Genomic DNA, 15,108 nt, shown 5'->3' with positions numbered 1-15,108 from the left:
AATATATGAGTGTCACAGCAAAGGGTCTGAATACTTAGGACCATGGGATATTTCAGTTTTTCTTTTTTAATAAATCTGCAAAAATGGCAACAATACTGTGTTTGTTTTTCTTTCAATATGGGGTGCTGTGTGTACACTAATGAGGAAAAAAATTAACTTAAATGATTTTAGAAAATGGCTGCAATATAACAAAGAGTGAAAAATTTAAGGGGGTCTGAATTTTTTCCGTCCCCACTGTAAATCCTGTATAATAATAATAACAATAATAATAATAATAATAATAATCTACAACATGCTTTAATGAAGGCCAACACAAGTTTTCAACTTCTGAATGGATACATTTTTATTTTCTTGGATGACAGCTTGACTGGCAAAAAGAAAAGTGCAATTCTGCTTTCCGCATAAAGAAATAGACAGCCGTAAATGTCAATACCGGTGTACCGTTTATCACTGTATTGCACTGGGTCAACGTATCACAGCAGTGCACTTTGATGACCGCAAGATTCAAGATTTGCATGACTATAATAATTACATAAAGATTTTAGAAAAATAAGCAAAATTAAGCTGCCTTTTTTATTCATTTGCTTATCAAGATCATATAAATGCAAAAAAGAATATATTTTACATAGCAACAGAGGCAAACACACGTGCAATTTTCTTTTGCATCATGCAACCTTGAAAATAGCCATTTATGGCTTTACCCCTATGGCAGACCGTTGTAACAGTCCAACGTAACTGGAGATTTCTGCTTCAAGATATTTCCTTTCCACTTGTAAGCTACTGTATGTCCAGCATGTATGAGGAATTTTATCTGCATGTACTAACTGCCCAGTAACATTGGCCCAGGGAGAACCAGAAACTGTCATTAGATAACAAAATAATCCGTTTCCAGTGTTAACATTAGCAGATTAAACATTCCTTCACAAGTGGTCTCTTTCTCCTACATGGCAATCTGTTACCGAACTCAATTTCCAGCAAGTAACAAAGGGACTTCACCTTTCTTGAGTCCTAAATGTTGTCCTCATCCAACATTTTGTTCACACCATCACATAGTCTCTGAAGATGGGGTTTGTAAGGTCCAAATGGATTGTACAGAGCAGCTAAAAACTCACAATTTGAGAAGTGGTCAAACACATTATTAATACGTCCATGAGACTTTGCTGTGAGATGGCGTTGGATTACCTGATGAAGAAGGTCGCGACATTCATTTAATAATTTTGACAACACATTGCGGTCAAATGTAAAATCAACTTGGTGGAAACTGACCACAGTCATGGCCAACTGATGGACTTTCCTCTTGAATTTCTCCATCAGTGCAATCTCATCTTGGTTGAATTGGTTATTTCTGTAAAGGACAGCCAGCTTTATCACTGTCTTGATGAGGTTCTTGATGATCTTCTCAGCATCTTTCTTGCTTTGTGTGAACTCTTTGGTGACTTGATAAAGCTCATCTAGTACTTCCCCACTGGTGTCATCAATCAAGGATGTTGCTATGTATTTCGATGACGCCATCTTGCCAAGAATCTTCTTTTGGGCTTGGACAGCCAGATATTTGGAGTTAAAAACATCCGTCGCCACTGAATTAAAATAAAAAATAAGAAATATGATGAATACCATGAACTAAAAATAAAGATTTATTTATTTATTTTCTAACTATTCTACTGAAAGACAACACCCGTTTTAAAGTGATTGTAAAGTCTTTTTTTTTTTTAACACACATGGTATACTTACCTGCTCTGTGCAGTGGTTTTGCACAGGGCAGTCTGGATCCCCATCTTCTTGGGTCCTTCTTCACTGCTCCAAGTTCCTCCCTCCTGTCGAGTGCCCCCACAGCAAGCAGCTTGCTATGGGGGCACCCAAGCCGAGCTGCAGCGCCGTGTGTCCATTCAGGCCCCGTCCCCTCTCTTGATTGGCTAACTGACTTTGATTGACAGCAGCAGGAGCCATTGGCGCCGCTGCTGTCTCAGCCAATCAGGAGGAAGAGTCCTGGATAGCTGAGGGACTTGTGGACATTATTGGACAGAGATGGGGCTTGGGTAAGTATTAGGGGATGCTGGGGGGGCTGCTGCACACAGAAGGCTTTTTATTTTAATGCACAGAATGCAACCACTTTAATGATACATGATTTAATCTGGTTAACATTCACAAAAGCTTTAACTGGCCAAATGTATTAAGAACATCACATATACAATGCTTTAGTAATTTAAAAGCTGGGTGAGGACTTTTTGCTATGGACAAACCCAAAAGTTAAAAACAGCCGCGTGGACCCCACAACCACATTCATTATCTTTGTTTTTGTAACCTGCATTAAAAAAAAAAAAAAAAAAAAAAAAAAAAGGAAAATCTGATTGGCGTTAACCACTAGACCTCCGGCAGGTTTTACCACCTTCATGACAAGAGCATTTTTTGCTATTCAGCACTGCGATACTTTGGCAATTGCGCGGTCATGCAGCACTGTACGCAAATTAAATTTATTCCACCCCATTTTTTTTTTTTTTTTTTTTTTTAACACACAAATAGGAGCAGCGTTTTTTTATTATTAGAAACTAAAAAAGACAAACTGTACTATTATAAAACAAAAAAAAAAACACACACACCAAAAAAACGAAAATCTCTTCATAAACTTAGCCCAAAATGTACTCTGCTACAGGTCTTTGGGGAAAAAAAAAATAAAAAAAAAAATAATTCAATAAATTAATGTTGAATTGGTCTGTGAGAAAATGAAAGCATCTACAAACTATGGTAGATATACTGAATATTACGCAGCAATAAGATGCTTTACTGTAAATGACAGTGATCAGCGACTTAAAATGTGACTGCGATTAGGTGGCAGACAAGCTGGCGCTAACAGACCCTATCTGGAAGGGTCACTGACACTGCTAGTGACACCAAGAGTGATAATATTGTACACAGACATGCCTAGTGAGGGCAGTTTTTTTTAATTTTTATTTTTTTAATAGGAAAGCAGGACGGACTGACAGCAGCTCTAGGCATTTCACACAAAGGAAGCAATACAAAGAGAACAGGATATTTTTCATACAAGTACATGGTACAGCAGGCACATATTAGGAATATGAAATGTTGGGGAAACATTCTTTAAAGCGGAGGTCCACCCACCGCTGCAAAAATTAAAAGCCAGCAGCTGCACATACAGGAGCTGCTGACTTTTAATAATCGGACACTTACCTGTCCTGGAGTCCAGCTGTTTCCATCAGCTTTCGGGTGCATGACACCTCCATTGCGGGTGAGGGAACCCAGCAGTGTTGCCTTTCGGCTTCATGCTGGGAACCCTATTGCACATGCATGAGGCTCCACTCCTCTCTCCTACTGGCCCGGCGACAAGGGGAAGAGGAGGAGGGAGCCCCAGCTGTGACGTCAATGCCCGCCACTGAGGCTCCCGGAAGTGGGGAAAGCATACCTGTTAAAGACAGGTATGCTGTCCCAATCTCCACCCGAAAGGTGCCAAATGTGGCACCAGAGGGTGGAATGAGTACAATGAGTGGAAGGTCCACTTTTGGGTGGAACTCCGCTTTAAGTCCTGAAGATCTATAAGAAGTTAGTAGGTCAGCCACTATGATAATAACCTGAGTTTCAAATGAAATAGTGACTTCCAGTACTATTATTATCTTGCTTTATACACAGTTCTATGTAATATGGAGAGGATCTAACCTGCCCTAATGCATGCCAGTATGGGTTTTATATCACATCAACCTCAGTGAAAAAGGAACTTCTGTGATGAGGTTTTGTATTCAGTTATTTTCCCTGTAAATGAAACCTGAAAATGCACATGCAGTACAATATACACTTACATAACATTTTTTTTTTCACTTCTGTTTATTTCGAGAACATTTTGGGCTGTGCAAGCATGATCACATAAATGAACACTTATTTGTGCAAGGATATAAAAAAAAAAAAAAGACGACTACGGTTTCTTTCTGTAAAGTGTTGCCATGCAACAACTGCTACACAGCGCAATGCAAGCACTGTCATTATAGATATGAGGAGATGGGGGATCCCTCTTCTACACAAAGACAATGGTACAAGCTCTCTGTATTTTTCTGTGCACATTGAAGCCTTACCCTGTGCATACTGGAAGTATGTGATCCTTGCTGCATTGATACAAATACATTTTACAATTCTATTTGCACACCATAAAGCACAATGTGGGTGCATTCCTGACACTTGCTGTCATATCTGCATAAAATTCCAAAATGGAGAGCAGAATGAACGCTGTAACCTCAAGAAACCAATGTGGAGAGAAATAAGCAGGCTGCCTTTGCCGATTTCTCCTATCATGCCTATTCAATTGTTTTTCATAGTTCTGCTTGACCAGTGACTACAACGGTTTTAAATCAGCAGTCTGACATCATATTCTGGCTTTATTTGGATCAGTAAGCCAGAAACTAGCAAGGACAGCCAGGTAATAAGCATTTTCAGTGGGTCGACAGGGGCATTCCCTTTTTTCTATAGAAAATGTAAACACTAGTTGCTGCAGGACAAAATTCTGTAAATCTTTGTGATTGTCAGAATACATAGATTTTGTTCATTGTTGTACTTCACACCATCATCACACTCTGAAAAAGCAAAAGCCTATCTACAAAAGACATAGGTGAGTAGTAAATGCAATCTGCTGTTTCACAAGTCCTCACCAAGAAACTTCCTCTTATTCCCCTAGCAGCAAACTCACTTCCTGAGAAAAACATCACCACAAGCATGGCTAAGACATTTTCAGAGTATACAAAAAAAGGACAATGCTAGATAGAACCCCCACATTTGACATTTTCCTGCAATTTGCAATCCATGGATACTGCCTACTGATTAAAGACTTCTACCTACTTATTTTATTGCAGCACAGCAGATGTGCGCAAACTACTCAGTAGCAGCAATGACACAAACTATGCATCTGATTTCATCTCCTCCATTACATCATGCTAATGGAAACCACAGCTCACACGGGATCAGTTGTGCCTAGTACACATGGTCAGAAAATCAGACAAAAAAATACCGCTTCCAAAGCGACCGTATGATAATCTGATAGTTAGAATCAGTATCTTTCGAAAGCCGATCACAATAGTTTATCCGAAATTTTCATGAAGGAACAAAAACACGGAAAAAAAAAATTGTACGATACCAGAACGACCGATTTTCGTTTAATCAGTACAGTATTTGTTCGAAAAAAAAAATAAAAAAAAATCAGAAGACCAACAGGCATGCTCGGAAAGAATACATTACAATGCAAAAACACCACATTGCATCACTTCTGAAGTTGTATTCTGTTGTACAAGAATATTCATAAGTTTAGTAACCTCTTCATTTTCTATATGAGACTAGCATGCAGAAAAAATGGATGGTCATTCATCTAATGTTCTCATCCTGTGTACGAGGCTTAAAGGCAAAATTCACCTTTTTTCCCCTAAATTCCAGCTCCCCTATGTACCAATATAGCATTAATGTACTTTTGCAAAAATAAAACCGCTTTCTATTTTACACACACACCTACCTCACTCTCTTCATAGCAGTTTAAAAACACTGATCCATTACTTCTGCCTTACTTCCTGGTCAGACTTTAGGTCATGACACAGGAAGGAGTTGACCAGGTGGTCTCATTATCACACAACCCTGCATTATCTACCCTCAACTGGTCAACTCCCTCCAGTGTTATGATCTAAAGTCTGACCAGGAAGGAAGGCAGACTTAATCGAGCAGTATTTTTAAACAGCTATAAAGAGAGTGAGGCATGTGTGTTTGTAGAATAAATGGAAAGTGGTTTTATTCTTGCAAAAGTAGTACATTAATGCTATATTAGTACATAGGGGAGCGGAATTTAGAGAGAAAAAAAAGAGAAACTTAACCTTTAAGAAGAGGGGCGACGAGTCTCTGGAGATGCTGACAGTGCCCCCGCAGTGCAGTGAGCTAGCGGGTGTCTGATGGTACCCAATCCAGCCATCATCTATGAGTATTTTAGTGCCAGTCTACAACGTGGTGACCCTGGGCAGTCTCTCTAATGCTAGCTTGCGTCTCACTGAAAACCTTGGGCAGCCAAATAAATTAGCAGTCTTTGACTGTCCAATATGGCAAGTCTATTTTGCAGCACAGCCGCAGTAAAAGCAGGTTTTTGGGAAAGGTTTCCATATGCAGCAGGTCGGGTTGAGGGTAACAAAAGCTAATGATTACAAGTAGAAGGCAGGCCATAGATGGGGGTTAGGAGCAAGTCTGCATATTTTTGCCCTTATAGGTGTATATTAACTGACCATTTTTAGATGTGTCTCCAGGGAAACAAAACACTCTACCTGCAAACCTAATGATATCGCTCTGCTATATCTACACTGCTTGAAGAATACAACATCAGTACCACCAGGCAGAGTGCACATGGATTCTTACTGACTTACTCCAACAGCGTCCCCCTCCCCCTTGTAGATTCATTCGGTTTGTGCAAGCAAGCAACAGAAAGGCCTGGTATGGTTTCACTTCTTCAGAATTGAGTTGTACAGGAAATTGCACTGCTGAATAAGCTATATACTAGCTGCACCACAATGATCCATTAAATGGAATGTCAGAAGCCTTTATATGTTTGAATAATGAGAGAGAGAGCAGAGCAGGTGCACCAGATGGTACTCTAGACACATAAATCCAACATGTTGTTTAGCAAGACAGGAGTTCTGGCATGTTTGCTTATTGAGCTTGCACTGCTTAAAAAAAATAAAAAAAAGGGGGGGAACATAAAGACAGGATACAACTTTAAGCTTTCTGAGGGGGGTTTCAATATCATGTCAAAGGACATTCTTGGAGTTGTGGTTCCTCCGTATCTGTTAACATCCGATCATGATCCATGCCAGTTATCCACCTCTGCACCGGAAGCTTTTTTTTTTTTTTTTTTAACCCCCTTCATGACCAGGCCATCTTTGCCATTTAGCACCGCGCTACTTTAACTGGCAATTGCATGATCATGCACCACTGTACGCAAACAAAATGTATTTTTTTTTCCCCATAAATAGAGCTTTCTTTTGGTGGTATTTGATCACTACTGGGTTTTCTATTTTTTGATACATAAACAAAAAATGACCAAAAAAACAAAACTTTTTGCTATATTACATATCCAATAAAAACAAATATAATTTCTTCACAAATTTAGGCCAAAATGTATTCTAGGTCTGTGTGGAAAAAAACAAAAACCCCAAAAAATGTACGTTGATCGGTTCGCATAACAGTTTTAGTGTCTACAAACTACGGTATATTATATATTATATATATATATTATACTACTAATGGCGGTGATCAGCGACTTATAATGCAACTGTGATAGGGCGGTGGGCAATCTGACATAACTGAAGTTTGGGGGGGCTGACACAGACATCACCAGTGACGCTAATACAGTGACGAGTGCTAATACTATACACTGTTACGGTACTAATGACATTCGCTGGGAAGGGTTTAAAATCTAGGGTGATCAAGGGGTTAAGTGTGTGCCTAACAATGTAGAATACCTGCTGCTTTTTACTAAAGAACTTTGTTTCTCATCCCTGATTTGAAAGGATAAGAGAGATTGTTCCTTCTGTACAGAGCTCTGTGTTGATTGTCAACACAGGGCTCTGGGCTGTGATTGGACACAGCCGATCTAGAGTTAGGACTACAGAAAATGGGGAGCCTTGACGGGGCTCTGTAGCTTACACATGTATGTGCAAATGTGTACAGACTAAACCCCCTTTTTTAATGCATACTGTTAGACAGAATTTGGTTGGTTGCAGGCTGGTCGGTAAGTTGAGCAGGAAATTCCTCTGGTTTTGTTTTGCATGCATTGCCCTTCCATGTGCTTCTTGCTGCAAAGGCCAGTTATTGGGTAAGGGCAGTGGCCATTTGTTTGTACAGTCGAATATATCGTATATATGAAGAAGCAGTGTTGTCACTGTAGGGCAGGAAGTATGTAAAGACTACTAATACCTGGTTATGTACAATAGCAGCTCCTAAGCCTGAGTTTAGGAGCTTTTGGCGTTTTTTTTTTGCCAAAGCTCCTAAACTCAACTCCATAAAAGCCCGTGTGTCCATGTACACATAGGCTTTTAGGATCGTTTAGGAGCTGCTTCAGTTAGGAGAGATGCGGCACGATTTTGCAGCATTTTGCGTTTTCCCACAGCCGGTGGTCAAAATAGTTCAAGTGTACATGAAGCCTTAGGGGTTACATACACAAAGTCTCGCCCACTTTATTAAATACAAGGTTTAATTTATTCATCAGTATGTTTAAATAAAATATTGGTTAGAAAGCCATCATGCCTAGCTGTGTCACCATATCAACAAAGTACAACCAGAGATTACAATCTATACTGCAAGTCCTGATTACTCCAAAAATGACTAGATGCGGAAAAGTACGAAGCTTATTCAAGAAGACAAATGTGAAGGTCAAAATCTCTATGTTCAATGTGTACAGGAGAACACAAGCCCGTTTTAAGATTCCCAGGCTTGATAAATATACATGACAACCAATGGCAATAAACAAGGTAAATAAAGCGAGGACCTTTCCCACACTACCTATTAACGAACAGTAAAGTGTGCACAATAAAACCACTGCTCACCTGTTTACTCTGTCACAAGAATGCATTGAAAATACTCAAAATATTTTTAGCTGTAGACAGCCTAAAGATCAGAGTAGAGTTAGTGGCGGTATATTCACAGAAAGCATTTTATTGTGGAGAAAAATCGGCAGAGTCTGTATTTTACTATACTATTAAAATAATATTGTGCATCCTGGAGGGGTGTTTGTTCTAATATGCAAAATTGACCATTAGCCTCTTGACATGGTGCCAGACTACAGGGCCCAGCATGATGGCTTTGTCCAGGAAGCCCTTGCTGAATCTTGTAGATGTTCAAAGTCCATTTTTTCCTCCTTTTAGCTTTGTATAAAGTGAGGAAGAGTTTGAACCCCTGTTGGTTTTTATTGCCCACTGTCTAGTTAGTCTGTTTCCCCTTACTTTCTGTTCCAATCAATGGGTGGGCTTGGAAGTGAGGGGGCATTCACATACTAAGGGGATTTGAGTGCCACTCCATGGATCAATATTTCATATATATATATATATTTTTTTGTATTACATCATCAAGTAGAAGACAATACAATGTGTTTCAGGGACTAGAGCTCACTCCATCAGGGCTACAGCAATACAACAAAAATTGTAAAAAAAAAATAAAAAAAGATAGAGTGTATGGCTTTCATACCACTAATATTTCCAGATATACAGTGCATCCAGAAAGTATTCACAGCGCTTCACTTTTTCCACATTTTGTTACATTACAGGCCTATTCCAAAATGTATTATATTCATGATTTTCCTGAAAATTCTACAAACAATACCACATAATGACAACGTGAAAGAAGTTTGTTTGAAATCTTTGCAAATTTATTTAAAAAAAAAAAAAAAAAATAGATAAAAAAAAAAAAAAAATCACATGTACATAAGTATTTACAGCCTTTGTTGAAGCACCTTTGGCACCAATTACAGCCTCAAATCTTTTTGAGTATAATGCTACAAGCTTGGCAAACCTATTTTTGGGCAGTTTTTTGTCCTATTCGTCTTTGCTGGACCTCTTAAAAGAGGAAGTAAACCCTGATGGGTTTTACCTCCTCTTTATTCCCCTGCAATGTAAAAGCATAATGGGCTAGTATGCATTTCATACTAGCCCATTATGTGGCACGTGCCTGAAAACGAAGCCCGCGATGTCCCTGCTGGTGGAAGCATCCATCTTCACCCCTCTTCCAGGGCCAAGGACTGTGACTGGTTGGAGCCGCATGAAGTCACTCCTACCCATGCCCATGGGAGCCGCCAGTCACGGCACACGCTGGAGAAGAAATGGCACAGAGGGCCGTTTCTTCACTGCGCACGAGCCGATGACATAATCGGCGCACTTCAAGGTAAATATCTCCTAAACGGCGCATTTAGGAGATATTTTCAGTACATATAGGTAAGCCTTATTATAGGCTTACCTATATGTAAAAATGTCTCAGGGGAGTTTACAACCACTTTAAGCTCCATCAGGTTTGATGGGGAGTGTCGGGGCATAGCCAATTTTCAGATCTCTCCAGAGATGTTCAATCGGGTTCAAGTCTGGGCTCTGGCTGGGCCACTCAAGAACATTGACAGAGTTGTCCTGTAGCCACTCCTTTGTTATCTTGGCTGTGTGCTTAGTGTCCTTGTCCTGTTGGATGAACCTTAGCCCCAGTCTGAGGTCCAGAGCGCTCTAGAGCTTGTTTTCATCAAGGATGTTTCTGTACATTGCTGAATTCATCTTTCCCTCGATCTCAACTAGTCTCCCAGTTCCTGCATCTGAAAAACATCCCTACAGCATGAGGCTGCCACTGCCATGCTTCGCTGTAGGGATGGATGGTATTGGCCAGATGAGTGGTGCCTGGTTTCATCCAGACATGACGCTTGCCATTCAGGCCAAAGAGTTCAAGCTTTGTTTCATCAAACCAGAGAATTTTGTTTCTCAGAGTCCTTCAGGTGCCTTTTGGCAAACTCCAGGCAGGCTGTCATGTGCCTTTTACTGAGAAGTGGCTTCCATATGGCCACTCTACCATACAGGCCTGATTGGTGGAGTGCTGCAGAGATGGTTGTTCTTCTGGAAGGTTCTCGTCTCTCCACAGAGAAACGCTGGAGAGTGACCATTGGGTTCTTGGTCACCTCCCTGACTAAGGCCCTTCTCTCCCGATCGCTCAGTTTGGCCAGGTGGCCCGCTCTAGGAAGAGTGCTGGTGGTTCCAAACTTCTTCCATGATGGAGGCCACTGTGCTCATTGGGACCTTCAATACTGCAGACATTTTTCTGTAGCATTCCCCATATCTGTGCCTCGATAAAATCCTGTCTCAGAGGTCTACAGACAATCCCTTGGAATTCATAGCTTGGTTTATGCTCTGACATGCACAGTTAACTGTGGGATCTTATAGAGACAGGTGTGTGCCTTTCCAATTCATGTCCAATCAACTGAATTTACCACAGGTGGACTCCAATCAAGGATGATCATAGGAAACAGGATGCACCTGAGCTCAATTTTGAACGTCATGGCAAAGGCTGTGAATACTTAGTACATGTGATTTTTTTCGTTTTTCATTTTTAATAAATTAGCAAAGATTTTAAACAAACTTCTTTCACGTTGCCATTATGGGGTATTGCAATATGACAAGCTCCCCCATTGGACCATGGCAGCCCTCACTCAGATCCTTAATTTCAGTGTCAAGGTTGTTGTATAATTGAATATAAACTGTTTTTTCACTGGTGCATGGAGGTATGCCACTGAAGTACAAGCCCTAGTCATTACCTCCTGCATGCTTCTGCCTGGTGGGTATATGTTAGTATGTTCTGCAGTTGCAATAGACTGGAATGCTGAAGAAACAAGCTCCTTAACCTTCATTCTCTTATGCTGCTGTATCGGATTATTGGATAATAATTGCTCAGTTGGTTTAAGGTTTTATTTCTGATACAGCTTGAGTGTTGATGACGGAGCTAATTTTGTATTACTGTTAAAGTTGTATGCACATGTTAGTAATTGTTAATAAGTGAATTGAATAATGAATTCAACTTATTGAATGCTGCAGCTAATTCACTGCCAACACGGTTGTAGTCATCCAGTAATTTTAGATGAATTATGACTCTAGGGTTTGGTGCCTCTGATGGTATCATGTATTTCAGCCTGAAGGAGGGGGGGTATAGCTAGGAAAACATGAAAATGCAATGTATCCAATGTGTTTAATCATCTGCCAAGTGATTGAACAACTGTCACATACAACCATAATAGCCATGCATCCATGACAGAGAGCCCTATGTACTACTCTGCTCTAAGAATACAACTGTAGCTCAAAAGGAAACCCACTTGTAACCACTTGTCATCAGCAGCTGTTCTCTGGCTGCTTCATTCTTCCATTTGTCCCAAAATACAAATCGTACAACACTTCTGCTAGTGGTCTGATGACCAGAATTTCTACAGGAAACAAAGGCTGTCTATTCTGTGCTCACACAAAGTCTAGAAACAAGCACATGTATGTGCATGCTCACATTGGCTGGTGTAATCAGAGACTTCATGAAACGTTCATTGTTTGCATGCCAGCACCATCCTTGGCATGAATAAGAGGATATAAAGGATGCTATACATTCCTGTGTCATTGTCCATCTCCAAGTGGGATGCTGTATGATGCTTCGCTATAGGATTAGAGTACATTAAAAGAAAAAAAAAAAAAATTAAGCCTCCAAGAGAAAATGTTAGTGTAAACCATGTTTCCTGTAACATCAAGATCCTCAGTGTAGAATAAGCAGCCTATTTTGGGTCTGTACACTTCCTGTGTTGAAATACAGTGCACTCCAGCATTGCAGTTTTCCAAAAGTACAGCTACAGCGTAATCTGAATCTCTCTGCAGGCCATGACATTGACAAGACCCCTGTACCCACTATTTACCAGTGTATCAATGTTTGTGAGCGAAGCTCAGCACTAAAAGACCGAATTCACAATCTTATATATATATACACAATACATAGGAGATAGTGACCTACCAAAGTGTTCATCTTTTACATTGCGTTTGTGGAAAAGGTCATAGCACACAAATTTAAAAAAAAAAATAAATAAAAATGCAAGGTTCACTTAAAATGTAAAAATAAATAAATAAAATATTATACATTAGACAACATACTTTCCCTTTCCCTAATTTTCACCGGTGGTAGATATGACAGTTCTTAATGGCTGAAAATAGCCCCTATCACTAAAGCCAGGCACAGATGCGATTTTCTTTCAACCCATAGTTGTAGGAAAGAAAATTGCTCAATTCCCTCATCAACACAGTCAGACCCTCAGAGTTATCTTCCATTATTTTACACAGGTGATTTGATCAGTTTCACTGCCTTAGTAATTACCACAGCCGTTTCATCTGAGGGAAATCATGAAAACATGACCTGTTGGGGCGCCTTGAGGACTGGTGTTGAGAAACACTGCTATACACAATAGCGATTGGCTAAATCCAGATTATTCCCCAAAAACAATTAGGCCAGGACAGTGCACCGCTACCAAACAGTATAATATTGACACACATCCCATATCTATGCACTCAAAGCCCCAAGCTCTGAGGAGATGGGATCTGTTTTGGCTAAATTTGAAAAAAGTTGTTCTAGGATCAAACAGCCATAAAAAGCTATTTTTTTTTTTTTTTTTACATTAAATCTATGGCACAAAATAACCTATAATGATCATATTAGTTTCCATTTACCCATCCCAGTCAATTCGTCACTATGGGATGCAGTAGTATATTCAGTCTTATCCCATGGCAGCGCATCCATTCTTTAAAGACAACAAAACAGATTTTATTTTTTTTTCAAATACCATGTATGATTTTTTTTTTTTTTTACATATTTGTGTGTTTTTTTTTCTCTTTATTAGCGCCAGTGCTTTGAAGACCAGCCAAGAACCAAAGAAGCTTTCCAGAGATAAAACAACAGCAACTGTTTTTAATCTGAGACACAAACAAAACTAAACATTTTCAATATTCATGGCAATATTTCAACTTTTATACTGTTTGTAGGCTCTATGGGACCAGCCAGAGTTGGAATTCAGAGAAGATATTTCCGGACTTTTAAATTAGAGAGCTTAAAAGGTTAGTTCACCATTGTAAAAAAAAATAATAAAAATAAGCAAGCGCCTGTGCAAGTTAAGAAGCCCCAGTAGGTAACAAACTAAGCAGTTTTTAAAAATCTTGAATAATGTATCTGCAATATTTGTAGGCCATTCATGCTCCACATTCTAGCTCAGTAATGGCGAACCTTGGCACCCCAGATGTTTTGGAACTACATTTCCCATGATGCTCATGCACTCTGCAGTGTAGTGGAGCGTCATGAGAAATGTAGTTCCAAAACATCTGGAGTGCCAAGGTTCGCCATCACCGTTCTAGCCCGTCATAATGTTCTGCATAGCTCTGCCCTGTCACTGGACAAGCTAGCCATTGCAGGGATGCCCCGGCATCACTGAGAAGTTTGCTGACCTTGTTCAGAGCTCCATGCATATGCAGTGCGTCCTCTCTCCTGTCAACATTGCTGAGCTCATCTTGTTATTACTCTGTTCTCTGAGCCTATCATGCCACTTGTTAGCACGAGGGCACTGCAGCACACCCGATAAGCTCCTTGTGCTGCTTCTTCAATCCCAGTTATGTTTTAATATAAAACTGCATTTTTTTTATATATAAATGTTCAATAAGAGTAAATAAAGCCTGGTATTTTTCCAGAAACCCAACTTCTTTTAGTAAGCAGGCAAAGCTATGCAGAAATTGAAAACCTTGCTATCAGCCCTGCCCAGTTCACCGCCAAACTACAGGACACCTCCTCACTGTTACTCCCATTATTAAGTTCTAAAACACGACTCAAAATAAGCTGCTTATTCAACACTGGTTCACCCCTGAGCAATCTGCAGCTCTTTTCTAGAAGAGTTTTATCAATCAACATGATTAGTCCCATTGCAGCCTATGGTGCTCAGTCACACCCAAGCGTCGTGTCACTTGAAGCTTCCCAGTAGAAAAATGTGCTTCTTTGGGGCAAAAAAAAAAAAAAAAAAAAAAAAAAGAAGAATCAATGAATATTACCTGTGAGTGACAACACTGCTCCTCAAGACACTATAGTGAGGCTTGTCACCCTAGGATATCTAATGTGATGCTGGCAGGATCCATAGTTTACAAATGAAGGCCTGCAAAAAATTGTGCCTCCTACGTACATGTCGTGGTATGCTGTAATATTACACTTTTGTTTTTGAGTTTAGATACACCTTAAGGATGCCAATACATAGGTAGATATCTTGCTGAGAACAATGGGTGAGCAGATATCTCCTTCCTTGAAGGAGCTGCTCCAGTACTGTAACCTACTCAGATTCAGCACACTTACTATGCAGTGCGCACATTGTACTTTTCATTCGTCCTTCTTATATAGATATTAGGTGTAAGTAGGTGCAAGTCAGAACATCATTTGGGCCAATTATGGTCACCCTATGGAAAGAAGAATTTAAGACGTCACACGTAAACAAAATGCCATAACACGTTATTTGTATTCAATAAAATATTGGCGTAAAACAACAGCAAATGTGCTCTATAGTGTGCTCTATGG

At 39.8% G+C, this 15,108-nt stretch overlaps 1 protein-coding gene across 5 annotated transcripts in view; it reads right to left on the bottom strand.

Annotated features, from left to right (window-relative positions):
- Positions 1–317: 317 nt before the first annotated feature.
- Positions 318–15,108, bottom strand: part of TNFAIP8 (TNF alpha induced protein 8) — a 150,399-nt gene continuing 135,608 nt past the window's right edge. For 4 of the 5 annotated variants that reach the window (XM_073624671.1, XM_073624672.1, XM_073624670.1 and 1 more), the window contains exon 2: positions 318–1,577. In XM_073624671.1, coding sequence (XP_073480772.1) covers positions 1,009–1,577 — 569 coding nt within the window. In that variant the 3' untranslated portion in view covers positions 318–1,008. Of the gene's footprint in view, positions 1,578–14,889; positions 14,981–15,108 lie in introns of those variants that run through there. The other variant, XM_073624669.1, reaches the window with a different exon arrangement.

Source organism: Aquarana catesbeiana, linkage group LG01 (assembly GCF_042186555.1).
Source record: "Aquarana catesbeiana isolate 2022-GZ linkage group LG01, ASM4218655v1, whole genome shotgun sequence".
Taxonomy (NCBI): Eukaryota; Metazoa; Chordata; class Amphibia; order Anura; family Ranidae; genus Aquarana; species Aquarana catesbeiana.
This window is presented reverse-complemented; position numbering and strand designations above follow the sequence as displayed.